Source organism: Haliaeetus leucocephalus, unplaced genomic scaffold (genome assembly GCF_000737465.1).
Source record: "Haliaeetus leucocephalus isolate CR32 unplaced genomic scaffold, Haliaeetus_leucocephalus-4.0 Scaffold147, whole genome shotgun sequence".
Classification (NCBI taxonomy): Eukaryota; Metazoa; Chordata; class Aves; order Accipitriformes; family Accipitridae; genus Haliaeetus; species Haliaeetus leucocephalus.
The window spans coordinates 2,396,541-2,417,524 of NW_010972583.1; the positions used below are offsets into that span (position 1 = coordinate 2,396,541).

Below are 20,984 nucleotides of genomic sequence, written 5' to 3' on the forward strand. Positions count from 1 at the left end.
CCCAGCCCTTGAGGAGCGTTTGGGAATCTCCACACCAAAGCCTGCAAAAGCCCCGACTCCTCTACCTCTCCCCAGCTGGAGGAAGAGTCTCTGGTCAGGCACTGATGACTCCAGGAAGGTGCTGCCATGCTCTGCCCTGCAGACGAGCAACGTGGTGGCCAGGGACGTTCACAGCAGCCGGCTGTGGCTACCGAGGGATTACAAAGCTGTCGGCGGCTCTGCCCTGGGGACAGACCGCAGCCTAGCGCGCAGAGCTGACCGAGCGTCGGCGCAGACTGCATCTGGATCACGTCCCATCCTCTCACCCGAACGTCTACGGCACTGAGTCCAATTTCAACTGCGGTTCTTCACGGGGCTGCTCAGACGTACACCTAACGGGCATCAACAATAGGTCATCTGGCACCAGAGGGTAATTTGAACATGATCCAATCTCTGAAGGAAGGCCCCACATTTGAAAATTAGGTCAAGAAATGGAATTTCTTCCTACTAAAACTCTGGCACTCAAATATACAATCAGTTACCCAGCTTCAAAACAGGAGAGCCCCTGAAAGAAGTCAGGAGAGGGAAAAACAGGGGAAGGTATCAACACCTAAAAAAACATTAAGAGTATCAAATTATGGTGTGATGACTTAAGAGTTTTTCTCTGTGGTCTCTTGCACCTTGGCAGCAGTCATCTGAAACTGCGGCACATATGGCACAATGGCTTTATACTTCAGGCTACTTTGGATACACACATTCAAATTAGGCGGTGTATGCTGAAGAAACCCCACATCTTTGAGGACATTGGTTGTATGGAACGGACACATCACCCCGGAACCTTCTGTTAAAAAAACGTCATTTTCTCTTTTTTCCAGTGATGTTATCCCTAGGTAATACAGGCTCCGCTCAGGACTATCTCCGTCTGTGAAAGCGTCATCCTGATCTGAAGGCTCCGAAAATCCCTCTGAAGAAATAAGGGAAAGCGAAAGAGTCTTGCTGGGCTGCCTGCCGGGCGGATCACGTAATAAAAGGAATGCCCCATTTCCCACCTCCCAAGAGCTACTTGAGAAAGCACCTGTAACTAAGGAATCTTCAGCTAAGAAGCATCTATCAAAACAACTTCTTAGAGTCATTTTCTGTTCATAAAGCCCACTTGATCTGGAGTTACTGATAATAGTAGCATATTTAATATCGGACTGCCTTGTAATTTCTCCACCGATTTGGTCATCACGGGAGCTCTTGGAGAAGCTGCTACTATTGAAATGGCTGCTAGAGCAAGCAGAGTCATGTTCAGAGTCTTGAATTTTTGTAAACATTGAATCAATTACTGAAAAATCTTGTCTGTCTTCTTTTTTCAACACTTTAGTAACACTGATGTCTTCCAGCACTATTTCTGGTTCCAGAAGAAGAGGCTCAAATGACATTGCTTCGGGGTGCTTGATAAAAAGATGCTCAAAAGTTTCAGGCTAGAAGAAAACATATATTTTAATGCTCGTCTATTATTTTTACTTCAGTACGAAGCTACTGATTTTAAGAATCACAGACAAAAACCCCATAGTTTCAGTAAGAGTATATAATTGAAAATCCTCTAAAACACATTTCCTCTTTTCTTTCTGTCTGCGCGTAGGCGAAGATTGAGGGACAAGACACAAAAGCGAGAACCTGTTTGTGTGTCAAGTGCTGCAAAGCAAGCGTTCTGTGAAGTGCTCAGTACTCCAGCCAAGACAGCCTATCGTTCAAGCTGAAACAGAAGCAGCTGAATGGTCCCATTCCTTTTGACATTAATAAACATGCACATACTGTTAAAAACACACGCAAGTGCTTTGCAAGACAAAGGTCTTATGCCCTTAGACATCCTTGGCTTTTTATTTAGATTGTATAAACAACAGACTTAATCATTTACATGTCAACTAAAGTAACTTTCCCTGCTAGGATTATACTATTTAGGGTCAAATTCAGCCTTTCCGTAGTATTTTTAGAGCATTCCCATTTGAATAGCAGCTGTATGTTTGAACTGCATGAATAGAAACACACACTGATTTTGCAGAAATGTATGCTTTACTTACTACTACCTAATATATATGCATGTAAAATACACAATAGCGTGAACTGACAGCAAAACTGCAACTCCTAGCTACAAAGGAAAAGTCACTTGAAAAACATACATTTCCTAACGAATTCAAGACAAAACAAATAGATAAAAACAGATTTTGTGCATATTAGCAAACCATATTTTACAGCAGGAAAGCTGCCAAAACAACTAGGAACATGTCAAAATACTTAGACTAGTATACAATTATAGAAAAGAGTACACTAACTTGCGTATCTTAGGCTACTACTTTAGTCTAGACTAGCTATCAGTAACGCCTGTGCCCTCACGCGGCAAAGCTGGCGAGCAGGTTTCTAAGTGCTTTGGTACTTGCCCCACACAAGTCCATCACCTTCCCACACCGAAACCAACCTGCACACTGGAATCTCTCCTAGTCTTCAAAATAAAGTCAATAACCACATATAAAATTAAACCAGCTATTGAAATGAGCTGTAGGCTGCTCTATGCTGTATACATCAAGCCATAATAATCATAGCTTATGTTCCCCAATGAAAGCTATCTTCCCTCTCACAGGTTTGCTATGAACTGACAGGAGCAGAGGCACTGCTGTGCCGAAGCAGACTAACAGTCCAGTCAGCGTATATTGCCCACAGTGGCATTTTCAAAATAGGAGACACTTATTATCAGGAAGCTTTTGAAAAACCAAAACACCATGTTTCCTCCTGATACCTGCCCTCCTGCAACAGGCAGCTGGTTTATCCTGAACAGAGATGGGTTATATTCCTCCCAAAATCTGCTTGCTCCCTCACCCCAGCCCCAAGTACCTGCTCTTATAAACGCATATGGGTACCACAGAAAACATACAGATAATATTGCCTGCAAAGATTCGATACATCACATTCAAAGACAGGTATGTTGTTTGGCAAAGGCCACCATCTGCCAACTCAGACACATCACTTATTAAAACATGTCAGATATTTAATCAAATACATTGCATAATCCAACGTCCTGAGAAAATGTAAAACTATAGCATATCAGCAATTACAGAGTAAACTGCGTGAATAGTGCTGTATTTCCACAGTATATGCATGCATGGTATAATCTGGGCACAAACTGTGTTAAACAACAGGCAAAGTAGTTTCATAAAACTTGGGAGAAAAGTCATAATCTCAGGTCACCAGTTCCCAAACTCCGCAAATGAGATCCAAACAAACAAGGAATTTCAAACAACATTGTATTTTGCTTCCCTGTTCAGTCTAGGTTTTAGGTTGTATTTGTCTCATAAGCAACAGACTACCTCTGAGCTGTAAGCCAGTTACCACACCTGAGACAGGTTAAAGTCAAAATTACTTTGCACTCTAGTTGCTAAACACAGATACATCAAAATATGATATTGGCCTAATTCTGCCAAGACCAGATTTTGACTTTCACATATATTTAACTTTACACATTGCAAATAACCCCATGGACATAGTGGGGTAATTTAGAAAGGCATGAGTCCTTGCAAGATTGATACTAATTCCCCTGTAAAACATTTGTAGTTGTGTTTAAGTAATTTCTCCAACACTAGGTCCTAAAGCTTTTTTATTTTTATTTACTAATTTATTGAGCAAATAAGAGGAATTTTTATGATTTTGACATTGTGCATACATGTAAAGGATTGCAAGACAGAGTCTTGCCTGGTTTAGACTACGATTTTAAACTCTTGCTGCTGTGAGCAATACAATCAGGATAGATGCAGTTCTGGAGTACCAAATGTGCTATATTGAATATACAAAGTAATGATCAGATGTTGACTCCAGGATTTAATACTGATACGTACCAGGACACGACAGGAGTTCTACATCAAATGCCTTCAGAAAGACATCAGAACTTCCCAGTAGTGGTATACAGGCTATTTATGTAATCAATGCAGTTGTAATAAAACTAAGGAAAAATACCATACAAGTACTATACGCTGCTTTTTCTACTGGAAATTCCATGCACATGTATAAAAGCAGGATTTGGCCCTAAGCACACAATTTCAAAGAATGCGTTCTGGCCTTGGACACTCATGAGGTGAGCGAGAGATGATCATGCTATTCTGAGGACAGGCACTGTGCCTTCAGTGCGATTAACATTAAGCAACGTTTTCCAGTAAGATTAGTACAACGTATGGAAGAGGCGTGCTTTCTACTGCATAACAAGCTGTCAAAAATCATGTCAAACTTCAGTTTCTTTCCTACTTGCATGCATCATTTCTTTTCCATTAATTATAGAACAAGGCATATGAATATGGAACAGTATCACCAGGGTATCAGCTTTACCCTCCTTTCCTAATTAAAACTTCATCAACTTTAATGCACTTATTTCTGCTCCACCAGTCGGCGAAGAGAATCATTTCCAACATGCTAAATCCAACATGCAAACTTCATGCACCTCTGCAATTGGGGACAGTGAGGATTATCAAGAGCTCCTTTTGCTATAGTTGAAAAGATTAAATAGACAAATACAGGTGCACCGGTGCAACTTATACTCCTGCAATTAACAGCTGTTCAAAGAGCCCAGCCCTTCCCCGGATGCAGCCATGGAAGCAGACATCTCAGACTGGTCTGGGATTTAACAACCTGCACAAGTAAAACACACTTCGTTTTCTAGACCATGCCAGAGGCACAGGCTCTGCTAACGCCAGCCAATGCTACTGCTGCCACGAGGCTGGAGAACATCCACTCTTCCCTCCATCCGACCACAACTGCATCTTCCCCAACAGAAGGATTTCCAGGAGCTTCATTTAACATTAAAACATGCAGCTTGGTGCATCAGAGAAGTAAGTACTTCAGCATACATTAAAAAGCCACAAAAAATTGTAAGTAAAAAAAATAGGCAGAAACTGCCTTAACACCACTGAAATCAGATTTTCCTTGAGGATTTCTGGCTTGTTTTTTCAAACGCATATCTAATGTTAGAGATTATTCAGGCATCTGCATTGATGTGGCTGCATGTTTAAATGATAACAAATGAAGAAGCCATATCAGTAACATGCACGTTGGTATTTTCAGGAAAAAGCAAGCAAATAAAAAAACAGTAAGGCACAACAGACACCCAGTTTCTACACTCTCCGAGTTGCTGCTGCACCCAAACGCATGTAAAAAGTTCAAAAGACCATAATGGGACAACCAAGTACTTGTGCAAATAAGAGACTTGATCACTTTGATGTGCCTGGAGCCAGTGGAAACTCCCAAACTAGCTCTCAGTTGAACAAATACTCAATTAGAATAAAAACACACTTTCAAGTGAAGTCAGTAACTGGGCAGATCTTGCGCTCAAGCTGGATAAATCTCAAACCAGTCTGATGTCTCTGCTTCCACGGCTGCATCCTGGGAAGGGCTGGGCTCTTTCAACTCCTTTTGAAACCCAGGGCTTGAAAGTATTCAGCCCTTTGCCAGTCACAGCCTTAGTCAGTAGGGCAATAAACAAAAGTTAAACCCACCAAATCTAAAGTGCTTCTGCCTGTGCAAGTGACAAACCGTGTTTTGGTCTGTAATATGGCACTTGCTCCTAATTTTTTGCAAGGGCTTTTTAGATTTTTGACAGAGCTACTTCCAGGATTCATTATATTTAAACAAATCAGCATTGTACTGTATCTGTGCTTCCTGTCTTCTGAATATAAATAGAAAAATCTTCTAACAATTCTGTATAGGAAGCCTGGGAGCTGGCCCAATGGTTCAGCAGGCAGTGACCATGATTAGACTTCAAAGAATGTCCATTCTCTGTTTAAATGAAATGAAATAAAATAAAAGATGAGAAAAGAAACCTTCACTGGGAAAGCAAATTAAATACCTGAAAAATCTTCTGCCATTAGATGCTCTTACTTTTAGAAATAACAGGCCTGAATTTAGATTATTCTTTCAATGATTACACACCATCAAACTGTGAGACCATGAGAAACTTTGTCTGCTGGTGCAAACTGCCTAAGACCATGTAAAGACCCTTACTTGTCACAACTCATCACATCACAGCTCCCGATTCACGTGCCAAATGGAGAGGCAGTTTATCCCAGCAAAGAATTTGGCCTTTGATACACACCTGGCACTCACTGAGGTGCACTAGCATTACACCTATGGGATTCTGCAACTGTTTACTAATTGCCCTGAAATTTAAACACCCCCTGCATTCAAAAGAGGTGTTGGTCTCTGGTCCTGGCCCATTTCCACATACTAGCTTTCTACAGCTGAGAGAACCGCTGTATTGCTAACTTCTGAGGCTCCGAGTTGCTCCGTTCAGTAATTCAGGCAGGGTCTATTCTAACCAACAGGTAGAGTTCAGTACTGAGCAAAGAGCAGTCAGACCCATGGGGTGGGGGAAGAAGCATCACCAGGGAAATACACACCTTCTGAAAATTAACTCCTTGCGCCCAGGAGCAATTCTTGGGGTTTGGAACATCTTCCCAAAACAGTTTCTTCATTCTGAAATGTGAGGTAAATTCTGAAGTTGGTACTGTTCTCATACATTCTGTACTGCTGTCATTCACCTTTGCTATGTCAGAAAAGGAATCTGTGCGATTTTATTTACCCAGAACACTATGACAATGAAACAAATCATTTTAGATGTTATAGATGGCCAAAATTTAATAGAAAAAAGAAGGAAAGAAGTGACATACCAAGTGGCAGTTTAGCAAAATATAAAAGGTACAGGCAGTCTTTGCTGAACATGACCCCAACCCACCTTCCACAAAACTCAGAGGGATTTGTTTCAACTGGCTTTTACTTCAGACCTTAGTTTGTGATGACAATTGCACATGGAACTCAAGAGTGCTTTACAAATTCAGAGCACATGACACCCATTAACTTGCCCATAAATCACTCTGCAGAAGTGAGGAGTATGTGGTATAGGCTGAAGTGATACTTCCCAGTGAAAATGAACAGCACTGATCATCACGTTACTGCAAGGACACCAGACCTGAAAGGGCAACGGTCTGACTTTCACAAGGTAACAAGCCTGTGCACTCAAGACACCTTAATTCTTGGTGCTGTATTCCACAGAGTCCGCTGCCTTCCAGTACAATACATCAAATATATGATAAAAATAATTCCTAGCCTTCCCCAGAAAGACCCTGCCCACCAGCTCAGCAGACAGGCATGATCTAAGCTGCATCACCTTCTTCTAAAGGCCTTCTGGGACTTTTATATGACAGTGAACAACTTACCTTTGGTGCAAAACCAGCAATGCTCCAAGCAGCAGAACTGAGGTTGAAATAACTATTGGTAGAACCACATAGAGGCTGGCATTATTCTCATTTTCATATCCACCTGGAAATAAAAGGAATTCAGATAATAATGCAGTAAAATAATTTGTCTGTGAACAAGTAGTCTGCAACAGGGTAATAACAAACAGTAGAAACAACAGCTTACACACAAAAACCCCCTGATAAACAGTTTTACTGCACATCAACAAACCTTTACCTTGAGAACAAATAGAGGAAAAGGAAGGAATTATTTTAAATACTGACATGACTCCTCCATCCCTGTGGGAGGCAGCCACTGCTCCCTTGCTATTAAGAAATGAAATCAGAGCGTATGAAATAAGAGAATAACACAACTGGAGAGTGAAGAATCACAGGGACCTAGGATCTCAGCTATTAAAGTTAGATGCACAGGAATTCAGGTCCCTCACTCAACTAATCCCACAAAGAGTTTTCAAATTAAAGCAACTGAAGTCTAGATCACTGTTTATAGTTATAGCACAATTACTTTATTACTGACTTTTATTCTGATAAGATGCAGACTTCTCCTGCATTTAAAGTTCATTTTTACAAGCTCCTATTTCATAAACAACATGGAGAAAGATCCTGTAAGTTACCTTTGGTAAACTGATCCGTTGCTCTGGATTTGCCAACTCCTCCAGCAAACACAGGGTACAGGCTGAACTGGTACTTCTCAATCAAGATAAAGTGATCTGGAAAGACGAAATCAGCCTTTTGAACCAAAACTGTTATCTTACTTTTAAACAATTACCTCCACAGAGTGCTCTGGTCACATATCAGACTACAGATCAGCCCAGAGAGGGGAATAATGAAAGCCATCTTTTATAGATACATACTTTACTATCAGAAGATATGAACTATTAATCCATATTGGATAATCTAGCATCATTCTGTCATGGAATTAACACCTTTATGGAGCTATTGTAAAAATTTCTAAGCCTAAAGCCAAAATGCAAATGGAATGCGCATGTTAACTTAGATAATTAGCTGGTGTACTCAATATTCCAGAACTAATTTTATTGTATTGCCAAAAAATGAACACGCTCCTGAGCTTCATTCTTTGTTAACCTGATTATTAATGTAACAGTCAATCCTTTACAATCAGTCCTCTAACGGTAATTAAGAATTCCTCTACTGGTCCTTACCATAAAAGCCATCACAGAAACACAGAGAGGGGAAAAAAGGAATCCCAGAGCTCAGTAATGCTACATTTTTCTGTTCCCCAACAATTAACGTACTGCGTTATATTTTCAAGTAAACACTCACCATAAATATAGTATTTACTAATATTTGGAGGAACTCGCACCCATTTCATCTCCTCTTCTCTGTTAAGGTTCTTCCATTCGATAACAAAAGATGTTATCACATACATTTGAGGTGAAAGCGTCCAAATCAAAATCACACAAGTGCTGTTCACTGGGTAAGCGCTAAGCGACTGCACAACATTCACTGACAGAACAAGGAGAAAACAGCCGTGAATTACATGAGCTCAGAGGTGAGATGAGAGCTGGGTCAGCAGGAGAGGCGTATACTATAAACTACATGCACACAAATGATTGCTATGGTTTCAGCACTTCATCATTTACTTGTTTAATTATCTTCTATATAATAAAGCCTGATCTTTAGTTCACATAAGCAAATACGTTTCTCTTTAAGCCAGCAAAGCTTGGTTTACGCCAACTAGTCCCAAACACTAAATAGATCAAGTTTCTTACCAGACATCAAACAAATATCCTGTTTCTCCTGTGCACCTCCTTAATTATCACTCCTTATCCAAAAAATTATCAACAACTACTGAACTGTCAACATTTAGCTAGTAAAGCACGCATTAAGAGCCTTGTAAGCTAAATCCAATCCTACTGAATCTAAGTAATACACCAAGATAACAATCCAGTTGGACAAATGCTTCTCATTACATCTGCTAACAACCACAGGGTACATATTCTTTCCAGAATACGCTTACACACAATATCAGAAAGAATTTTATCCATAAAAATGCTTTTTGCATTACAGCACTAAAGTTCAACGAATGGACTGCAGTAATGTTTCCCACAGCATATATTTGCATATGAATGTTACACAATTGAAGCATTCAGAAGCAATAGCCTTTATTTTATTAATAAAGCAGAGTGCAGCCGAATCAATGAAGAGGCTGCTTAGGAAGTAAAGCCAAACCTCTGAAAACTATGTACTCTGGCAGCCCGTCAGGTGAGCAGCCAGAGAAACAAGACCATATTTCATCTTGGAAAAAACAAAACATTCCCTAGCAGGAATGCTGGGTGTTCCCAAGACAAAGCAGATGAAAGACCAGTTCTACAGTAAGATTTTATTTGTCTCTGATTAATTATTTTATATTCTGTTAGCGGAGGTAAGACAGCCCAGTGAAAGACAACTCTTTTCCCAACCCCAAAGATCATTAAGATTTTCATGCGATGGAAATTTCATTTTTCAAATAGCTCTGTTGGTGAGATACAGAATCTGTTTCCCATATACAGCTGAATGTATCATCATAAAACATTTTTTATTCTAACAAAGGGAATTTTATTACAAAGAAAGCTTTGTCCAAAAGTATCACAAGGATTCCTAGCATTTTCCATATCTCAAAATGGTTATTAATTGGTGTTCTTACCTGTGCTCATTTGCTGTGATAGAGTTAAATTAAAATTAATTGCAGAAACTCCAATTGAATTCATGGCTAAAACTGTAACGGTATGTGTGTGTTCAGTCCATGGAAATGAACAGGTAGTGCCATTATCAACATATTCTGACCACGTGGTGTTTCCTGATGTCTGATGCTTTATAACGTATCGGCTCACACTGCACAATGAGTGATTCTTCATCAGTGGCTGCAGCAAACATTGGCATTAATTAATTTCCCAGTCTTTGATTTCAAAAACAAATGTTATTTGGGCAGAAGGCACTGCTCCAACTTTAAGAAAACATGACCCAATAAAGATACTATAGACTGGCTACTGTCCTTTTAGCAAAGGCACTGTAGTCCATTTAAAGACTTAATTTCTTCTCTCTCTCTCTCTCTCTCTCTGAGAGCTGACACACTTACTTGCTGTCTTTCCAGTGAAGGGAGGGCAGGAGGGGGACACAAGGAAATACAAACTCAGACTCCTATAGTAACTCACTGTTTTATGTTAGTATTTTTCAGGACTGAAAAAACAGAACAGATGACTGTTTGCATACTAAACCTGGACAAACGGGAGTGGGCAGTCACTGATGTACTTTTTTTCTCTGTCCTGTCCTGCATTAACCTTTTAACGTAGCTTTGCCCAGTCTACATGCAGTTGCAGTGGTGTTTATACAGGCAGCTGTCTAGAGTCAGTGGCACATTCTGCTCAGAGATCTTGGTCAGCAGACCTTGGCAGCTGAAGACTGCATCTCTCATCATAACTTAAAGTCTTCGACTCCATGTTATTCTTTTTTCTGAGTATTAGAACAAATCATGTTTTAAGTCTCTGTTCCATAGCGTTTGTATAACTAACACTGAAAGTGTAGACTGATATGAACATGTAATATAGCATTGACACTTCAGCTGCATTAGTGCAACTCAGGCAGCAGGTCTGGTCTCTGCACAAAGGGAAGGAAGCTTGCAGCCTGCCCAGAGATCTGAGGGCTCTCCTGAAGCAGCAAGGACTAATGGCCCACATGCATTTCAGTATGGCTGTGGTGCATGCAATTGGACCTGCGCAAGAACAGTTTGACCGTAACTTCAGATGGGTCCACCTTACAAAAATCAGCTCACTTCAGAAGGCCCGTGAGCTTCCCAAAGTCTGGAAACACGCCTGCTGCCAGTGTATGTCTGTGCTGAACCTCAGCTACTTCTCAACCATCCAGAGCAACCACACAGCACTAGGAAAGTTTTTGTCCTACTACATTACTATAAACTTGGTAATGATTAGGGTACAAAATCAGCTTGACATATGCCAGCTAGCTGCAGGAGAGATTAAAGAGAATAAAAACAGAAGCGGGGAGGAAGCGATAGCAACAGAAGGGAGTAAAGTCCGAGGCAGGCTGACTGAGCAAAGAAGGCAAAACCATCTCCCATTGCACCACAGTATTACAATCAATATTCACCAGTGATGTCTACTTGCCTCCAGCATCAGCCAAGCAAGAGACAGTAACACAAAAGAATTCATACCCCAAGTGCCTTGCAATACAAAGTCCCATAAGCAGTGACCGTCCAAGTTTGCCTCCCAGGGAAGCACGTGCTTATGGTACTCCCTTTCTGGCAATTCTACCAATGGTTATTGGATCAAAGTGAAAGACTAAAATGTAATTGTTCTCACCTTCCACAGGAGTGTAACATTCTTCTGCCTCCTTGCTGGATCTTCAATAATAATTCTCCAAAATTCAGGGCCTTGTAAGGGAGCTGCAAGATTACACAGTTTGAAAGAACAGTGTCACACCTCAGTCTGAAACTGGAGAGACCACCAGAGTGCACTCTGAAAGCACGTGTACCTTTGATATCTTTTACAAGCGTATAGGCTGATCTGCTCCAGTTGCTCCAGTAACCTGATCCACCCAGTTCTCTGCACCGGACCTGAACAACATACTCAACACAAAGTTTCTGAACTGTTATCACAGCTGATCTTGTTGGTGCATTTGAAACTTCATAAAGCTGTAACAGAAGTCAAAATATTTAGAGTAAGAACAAAAGGCTGTTTTGGCACCTGTTATAGTCAAAATTCCCAAAAATTAATCCAATGAGAAAGTGGCCTAATCAGTAATATTCCTTTGCTAGATAATGCAAATGCTTATAAATGTGATTCACTGCGTGCCACAGATTCCACAAAAAACAGCTAACGTGCTAAATGCCAGCACTGCAACAATTCATGCTTCAATCTAGATTAAAAAAGACAGTACCTCCCATGTAATTTCTTCCCTGTTCACAGCATACCGAATCTGAAATTTAAGATCATTGTTCGTAAATATTGGGTTTGTCCAGCTCACATTCAACAGCCCAACATTCCTGGTGATTTCTGCTTTAACATTGGCAGGGGGATGCGGCTTCACTAGAAAATTCAAAGAAAAATGTATTACTATAATGTCTGCACTGACATTTCTCATTAAATCCAATCATCATGGTTTACTTTCCTCTGTCCTGAGGGTGGCAGGTAACACATTGTGGCCTCTGCTATTCCAAGTAAAGCTGCACTATAATGCAAACATAACAATTCACCAGTCCCGGCTGCCTGGCCCATTCATTGCAGGCAAAAGCGTTGCTGACTGAGAAAGGCAATGTTTCTCTAATTGGAAATTCATTCAAATTTTGACCCAAACTAAAATCACTAAAAAAATCTTAAGTTGAAATATCAAAATCAAAGTTCCTTACAGAATAAACATTTTATTAAAAAAAAATCCATGGGCAAGTTTCAGTACATTTCATTTTAATTTAAACCACATAGCTTGTATTAGTGCCAGCATCTGGTACCTCCCCTGGTACAAACAGCAAAAGGTGTAGCCTGGCACTAATGGGGTGTACCACTGTGGAAAGTAGCTGCACACATGGCCCAGAAAGGTAGTTCCTATAAAGACAGTGACGGACATTATGCAATGATTAATGGAAATATTATGTGAAGTTTTTATGTTACTAATAGGAAATTCCAACAAAATTCAGCTTCTCCAGCAGACTGAATACGAATGTTACAAAGCCCTAGTTTGTTAACAGAGCAAAGTTAGAATAAACTTGTTTTGAGTAATCAGATGGTGAGAAAACAACAACAACAACAACAACGAAATAAGCTTTAAATTTTGGGTGGTGCTAGAATGAGTATGTTCTGTTTTACTATGATACAGAGCACTTTTCATTCAGTGTAGGTCAATTCTATTCATAGCTTTTTATTTGAAGTGATGACTTGAATAAACCAGACTTCTAAAACTCTGCTAGAATTCCTAACTGGGCAGCATCATATAAAGCTACCATCTTTCCCCAAAAGAGCACAGCCAACTGAGAGCACAGATGTGCCCGACACAGACTGACACTACAGCTGCCATGCTGACAAGGTGCCAGGTTCTCTTGGCAAATTGTCTAAGCAGCAGAAGTGCAGGATATCCACTCGCCATCCCTCACACCACCCTCCTTTCTGACGCCCAAGGCTCCCAATAGTTCTCTGACAATTGGTGAACTTGCTTGTCAAAAAGGCACAAACAACCCTCTGTGAACTGGACAGGAGCAACCTTGAAAACCACAAGGTCACCAAATTAATAGTAATAATAGTAATTCCCATACCCCACTTAGCTATAATGCCCTGAACTTTGCCTTTCCTTTCCGTGTCATTCACTTTTGCTTACTCTATTTAAACTTTGAAATGCAAAAGATAATTCGGTTTAATTTATGTTCTCTGTATGCATGCTTCCTCACACACTCACTGTTCCTGCCTCTTGCTTTTATACAAGTTTAAGTGTTCTGTGTGTCACAAAAGAAACTTTACAAAAGCATGCAAGAGCATGAACAGTCCCTATGATTTTAAATTACTATATAACTGGGTAAGTAATACAGGTAGTGCTACACGGTATCAAAGGATAAACTTAACAACTAATTGAAAACTTCAGAAAAATTAAGATAACCAAGAACCTTAAAAATGAGACTGCCTTTTTAAATATAACACTTGCATTTTCTGTAGATGTCTTTGCAAAACACCCAAGAAGATAAATATGCAAAACTGGATGTTTCATTTTATAGGTATTAGCTGCAGTTACAATCTGCTCCTGTGCCAAGGAAGATGTATGGAAATAACGTTTAATCCAATGTCTTTTAGAAGACAATATCAAAGCTCTTATGTTTTTATGTTCTTTCCACAATCTAATTTATTTAAAAGGCTTTGAAGAAGTACTTTACCTACACCATATAAGGAATGAAATCCAAGGTCACAAGCGAAGACAGACATGCACGAATCTTGACCTACCCACATCTGCTGGAACGACACAAGTTGGTGAGGATTCAAGTGTTCCTAGTAAGTGCTTGAACTCTATCCACATGGTATATCCAGATAAAAGAAAAATAGGCTGAAATGTGCACTCGTAAGAATGATTCTTCTGTAAATGGCATTCTTTCACCTCTGATTTTGGAGAAGTACTTGGAAAGTCAGAACAATAAATTCTGCTCCTTAAAAGAGAAAAAAAACCATTCAGTTAATACATTGCAACTATGAGCTACTCATGGCATCAGTAAAATAGAACTCTGAAGGCAATTAAAACAAATGGTGTCACTGGAACCATCTGGGGTTTTTGGATGATTATTTGGACAGATCTTGAACTTGAATCTGCACTAGATGGATAAATAACACTGCAGCGTTACTCCTCAAAGCTTTGGCTCTTAGCCTGAAAAAAGCAGGACGTGAAGGCTCTTCCCAGTGCAAAATCTTTTGATAAGAGAATAGCAACAGGAAGAAACAGGTACAAGAGCAGGCATCTCCAAATACTCATAAATCATGTTACTCGAGTGGTATGTATTAGCAATAAACATAGCAAGGCAGATCTCCAGCCAAGAATTTACTCCAGCCGGGAATATGACCTTCAAAATAACTAACTGGCGTCCAGGGGAAAGCTGCCACGTGGACCAATCCGACATGTACAGTGAAGTCTCCAGAAGATGGAAATCCCATAAAAATATCAGTTCTGGAGGGTGGTATTAAAATCCCACATACAGCCAGTATTGCGTCTGGCAACTGAAGAGAGGAGACCTGGACTCTCGATAAAATGGCACCGGACATCTTACTGGTGACAGAAAGGAAAGTTTTCAAATTTCTCCTAATTTCTCCTAAGCTTGTGCACAGCTCAGACTTGTGGTAAGAGTGGCCAGATAGGGTATTAGTTACTCAACGGAACCACAAAAGTTACACTTAGCTGAATCTCTCCTCCCTCTTCCTGTCAACATAGCTAATATTGATTAAACTGGTGCCTTGTGCTTTGAAGGTTCAGCTTAGCATTCTCTGTTTTTACAGGATGATCATTTTTGTGCTGTTTCTGTTGGCAGCACTGACTGTAGAGGAAGATGTAGTAACAACCCAACCAAAACAAAACACCAACACAGCAAAGCTATCACATGACATTACTGTAGAGCTTTGTATTTCATCTGTAAAATGTAATTGCAGCAGTAACTAAGAAGAATAACTGCATGCTCCTGGAAAACCTGATGTGTCTGATGTCGATGCAACACATCTAACTTCCCACTTCCATCGTGAGGACTTGCCTGTGTTTAAGCAAATACTAGCAACTCCAACATATTTATGGTGCCTCTTACAATCAAGCTTGGGCAACTGAAAAACCTGACCATTTCATTTGGTTTCAAGCTTGTAAACATTCAAGTTCCTCCTGTATTTTTGTTCCTAATATGCAATAGAATGTTATGGAAATGATACTGGTGTTTTCATAACTATAAATTTTTAAACATCTTATACTTCAACTTTTTGGGAGTCACTACACTCATGTGGTCCCCCATGATTTTTTTTTTTTTCTCTCCTCTTTCAGAAGTTACTATTAACAAACCAAAAAAAAAAAGAACAAAAAGAACGATCACAATAAATACTAGCGTCTGGGAAGCATTTTCAGTCTGTATTAATGTTCACTGTTTGCTCTAGCAGAACACTGTAACAAATGTACAGATATCACCTCCTATTAGAAAATAACATTTTTAGCTAAAACTGAACTGTGAAAAAGTGGGAATAAAAAACATGGCAAGAGCAGCATGGTTTTTATTTCAAGGTCTCTGTCCAGCAATACACTCATTATATTCATATTTGTGAAGACAGTTGAAACAAAACCTACCTTAGTAGTCAGCTAGTCACTAATCCTGCCCTAAAAGCCTCCACTTGAAGTCTCAAGCATTCCAGTTATTACCTTAGCCCACAAAATCCCGAGAAATATTCACCTGGGTACTACGATAGTTCAAAACTTCAGTCCACCCCCAACAGAGAAGACAGTCCAGCTTTCCAAAGGATTAGGCCCTCAGGGCTGATTTAAGCTTGTTTGCCAAAACCTTTGCATATCCAGTCCAGCAGAGCAGTAAAACTAAAGATTTTTTTTGCAGGAAGGGTTGTCTGTCTGTCTATCTTGTTTATATAAAGACTAACGCAGTTCTAGGAAACTCTCAAGCTCAATATATATTAGTAACTCAAAGGGATTTTTTAGTTTCATGGTAAAACAATACGATCACAGGCAATATCTGTGCACATGAAGATAAGGATGATCACACCACTGATTTAATAATCAGGTTTGTATTTTGCAAACAATAATGTATTTGCTCCACACCACACCCCAGTTCTCCTTCTCTGTCCAAAAGACAGACAAAATCAAACCAACTACCTGAAAACAAGCTAGGCCAAAACACCTGACCAAAACCATGGAAACTAAGAATTGCTGTAGCCACCAAAGATGCTACCTTCATAAAGCAATATTCCCTTTATGAATTAAGATTTGATTTTCTCTTTATAAGCAAGATTTTCTTCCATCTGGAATGAATTAAATTCTATCCCTGTATTTTTATCTACTGTCTGTATATAGAAAAAAAGATACAGAATTATAGAAAAATCTAAGATTGAATGGAGACCTCAAGAGGTCTCAAGTCCTACCTCCAACTCAAAGCAGGGTTAAATTCAAAGTCAGATGAAGTTGCCCAGGGTCCTGTCCAGTCGAGATCTGAAAGTCTCCAAGGACAGAGATTCTACAGCCTCTCTGGGCCACTGCTCCAATGCTCAGGCACTCTCACTGTGAATGGTTTTTTTCCTTATTTCCTTACAATTTGTAGATACGAGCAACTAGAAGAATAATTTTTATAACTGATACAAGCAAACACATCTGCTTTAAGAGCACTGGCTTCCAAACTGCATCTACAGGTTTTACAAATGCTGAAAAACATTGTAAGTAGAATCCATGTTGCGTACTCAGCTATCTATGGTGCCCTTTCTGCACACATAGGTAATACCTCTGGAGTTCCAGTTGCGAAAAAGTCCAGCTTACAGAAACTGAGGACATTTTATAATTATTATTACAGCAAAGAATCCTGAATGGAAGTATTTCCAGAGCAACACTTTCCAAACATAAAGACTGCATTAAAAGCTATACATACCTGTAGTATCTTAACTGCAAGGAACTCCCCAGGAGCAATGTGTTTGGGTTTGCAGACCATCTACAAGTCATTTTAGTTAAGTACCCATCCGTTTCACATGTGATATTAATATTCACATCTAATTAAAACACATTGAAAGTTTATTAATAAAGACATAATTTTTTATACAAAAAACATGCATTACAAATCATAACTGCTCAATAAAAGCTAACTGGCATTTAAAGTGGAAATATTCTGACCTTACTATTAAAATGCACCAAAAATATAATTTAAAATCATCTGGAATCTTACCTACTACATATAATTCAGCGTATCTATGATGACATTCCCTATTTTGATGACAACAGTATAACGCGTTATAGAAGAAACTTCCTCTAGGTTTTGTTGCTTTCAAGTTGAAAAGAGTAACTTTGCTTACGCGATCATTCACAAGCGTATACTGACTTTCTGGGATTTCTTCTGCTAAATTCAGCCACCAGACAATCTTCTTGGACACTACAATCTTGGTTTTGTTTTTATAGATGCAGTGAAAGGAAACGTTAGAACCAACACTGGTCAGTATCTTGGGAGGGAAGTACAGGACTTCAGCTACACAGAAGGGGAAAAGGAGAAAAATATCTATTGAGATTAGAATGTGAATTAAAAAAAAACATAAAAGCATATGTCAATAGAAAAATATTATTATCATCCAGTTGTATTTCTAAATTTCCTACTTCTTAACTATTATTAACAACTATAGGGGAGAGGGGCAGAAACGAGCCTTTGACAGTCTCCCTCCAAAACTCAAGTTTCTATATTCTGATAAAAATAATCTTTAATATCCCCAGGCAATCATTAATTGAGCACAAAATCACTGGAGGGTACAGTGAAAGCAATACACAGCAGCACAAGGGAAACACAGAATCATACAGGCTCCTGTAAATTAAATCTTGGGAAACTAGATTAACATTGCTGCTTTTTACTCAGCCCACTTTTTTAAGGCATCAGGTCAGCTTATTTAAATACTGCAACAAGTACTCGCAACCTAGAAAGGGTTAGCTTCTGTAACTCATCTCACAAACACATACACCACAAATCTTAAAATCACTAAAATTGTCCTCAGGTAAAAGTAAGAGAAGAGTGATGTTTGGGTTGGGGCAGGGGGGGAGGAATTAAAAAAGAAATCTAACTCCTTTAACCCTGCAAGGATGTTGAAATCCTATGGTAGCTGAAGCATTATTGTAACACTGGAACATAGATTTTGAGAGAATTGCTAATCAGAACTGGGGGAGAGAGGACTGGGAAAAAAAAAATAAAATAAAAAAAATCAAGCTTTCCAGTAGTTATTACTCCTGCTCCTATTGAAGTCAGCAGGAGATTAATGTCTCAGAAACTTGTTTTACAATCTCAGCAGTGTAGTTAATACCAAATGGTAGCAGTGATACAGTAGGTAATTCACCTAGGCATAAAGATACGGAATTTGCAAAGCATGTAAAGATGCATAAGCTCAACCTCAACCAGTCAGGTACTTAGGGAAGCCACAGGTGTTCCACACCTGCTGAAAAGGAACAGTTTGCCAAAGATCAACCCAAAGCCAGCATGAAAATCCTTAAAAGGTCAGGTTTGCCTTCCGCAGTTGAGGAACCACGTCAGATATTTTTAGGATTTTTTCCAAAACACAGGCCTTCTCAAATAGTAGAGCAGACTTACAATACTGTCATTGTCAAAGACTTTCATGTTAAATATAAATCAGAACATGAAACTGGTCAGCTGTACAAAAATATAACTGCCTGATTTCAGCATTTACTCTGGCGGTGTTAATGTGCCTCCATGAATGCAAGGCAGTGTTCCTGTACCAGCTGCTTCGCTGCTCCCAGCTGTGCTGCACGCTCCACTGTTCTTCCATTGGCTCATCCTAGCGTTGGCCAGTGGGAGAATATGCCAATTTGAGCTTCCTGCAGTGAAGAAATTAATCTTTCTAGGCTGCCATCAGGTTTGTCACAATGGGATTATTTTGGTGATGAGATGTATGTTTAATACAATTACATATACCATAACAGGATTAATAAAAAATAATCTAACAGTATCTACTGCACCTCTTCTACATCCCTATTTCTCAATACACTCATAAACTCTTTCTAAAAATATCAGTATATGCATATGTGAGAGAGAACGTGTATTTACCCCCCCAAAATTCTCAAAGCTATATAGTTTTATATATAATGCACACACACACTTTAATTTTTATTTTTATATATATAGATATAAATCCAAAAGACTAAGGGCCAGTTAGGCCTCTAGTCATATAATCAGGCATCCTGTGTTTCATGCTTGATTGCCACGAGGGTCTTTTCAGCTTTCTTAGAAGAGAGCTCCTTCTGCAAAGTTTAGTTATTTCCCTGGTATTTGATTTAAGTACATATATTACACTATTTAGCATACAGTAAGGAGGTGTACATGCAAGCACCCAGGTAAAGCACTAGTACTGTCATGTAATAGTTCAGAGGATACCTGTGACAACACAGACCAAAACATTTCCAGTTGATCATAAGCAGAGCATGGAAAAATACAATGCAAAAATCGTGAAATCTTTAGGCTAACCCAAAACAGCTCAATTTGCAAAGCAAATCAGCACTCCTGATAACTGACCAAGGATTTGCCAAACAAAGTTTCTTTCCCTTCCTATATACTCCGACCATGAATGAAAAGTCATTATGATCTATCATTTTAGCAGGAACTATGTTGATATAAAGAACCTCATTAAATCATACGAGCCCTTTACTCAGTCCAAGAGAGCTCTTACTGTGTGCGACATGTCAGGAACTCACCCTATTTGGGTAGTAAGTTGATTACAGTATATAAGATAATACGCTTAACATTAAAGCCACCTGCATTGAAACTGACCGACTGGGACTATTACGTAGTTTATGAATGGGACTCAGCATTACAAACCAAGATGGATTAGGTTAAATCTACAAACCTGAAACTATGTTCTGTGCTTTCAGTTCAGCTACAAAGCCTGATCCTAAACTAAAAGTTTGAGAAAGCATTAGGAGAAAAATCTCATATTGAGGTTAAATGCTGCCAACTGTCTTTTGAAACAGAAAAAAATCTTAGAAAAAGCGCTGCTTCTGGGTCTGAAGAGGTCCTTGGTGAGCAAGCAACAGGGCCAGACAAGGAGGTGTCATGGAGCTGACTGTGCAGTCTACATGCATTAGTCCAGAACTCTTCTAATGCAAGGTTTGTACAAAGGAAAGAACAGAATCTCAGGCAAAGCTGCGCAGAAAGAGAAGCAGAAGGGTAAAGAACTTCCACAGGATTTTTCAGCCCAACTCTTGCATACTGTACCTCCCTGGACAACACATGCTCTCAAATACTCATTCCACAAAACAAACCAAACTGGGAATCTGTTCTATTCCAAAAGACTACTTACTGCACGTAAGCGACTGCATGTGACCTACCTCCCAAGTTGAGATTATATGGTGTGCTCCAGTCACTCCAGAATCCTGGACCATGGTGATTCTTGCACCGCACTTGAACTAAGTATGAAGAATCAAGTAGTTTATTGTCTATGGCCAGTGAGGTTTCTAAAGCAACTTGAACCATCTGTTGGATTATCAGAAGCCATTATTGTTGTATAATGAAACAGGAAAAAG

At 39.5% G+C, this 20,984-nt stretch overlaps 1 protein-coding gene across 1 annotated transcript in view; it reads right to left on the minus strand.

The window, feature by feature from the left end:
• Positions 1 to 256: 256 nt before the first annotated feature.
• The window catches only part of LEPR (leptin receptor), a 64,725-nt gene continuing 43,997 nt past the window's right edge, over positions 257 to 20,984 (minus strand). The window contains exons 7-19 of the mRNA XM_010561523.1: positions 20,790 to 20,934; positions 17,641 to 17,937; positions 17,350 to 17,467; positions 14,189 to 14,388; positions 12,147 to 12,295; positions 11,742 to 11,901; positions 11,570 to 11,652; positions 9,901 to 10,117; positions 8,538 to 8,720; positions 7,868 to 7,963; positions 7,215 to 7,317; positions 6,399 to 6,474; positions 257 to 1,445 (exon numbers count right to left, since the gene is read on the minus strand). Coding sequence (XP_010559825.1) covers positions 630 to 1,445; positions 6,399 to 6,474; positions 7,215 to 7,317; positions 7,868 to 7,963; positions 8,538 to 8,720; positions 9,901 to 10,117; positions 11,570 to 11,652; positions 11,742 to 11,901; positions 12,147 to 12,295; positions 14,189 to 14,388; positions 17,350 to 17,467; positions 17,641 to 17,937; positions 20,790 to 20,934 — 2,643 coding nt within the window. The 3' untranslated portion in view covers positions 257 to 629. The remainder of the gene's footprint in view (positions 1,446 to 6,398; positions 6,475 to 7,214; positions 7,318 to 7,867; positions 7,964 to 8,537; positions 8,721 to 9,900; positions 10,118 to 11,569; positions 11,653 to 11,741; positions 11,902 to 12,146; positions 12,296 to 14,188; positions 14,389 to 17,349; positions 17,468 to 17,640; positions 17,938 to 20,789; positions 20,935 to 20,984) is intronic.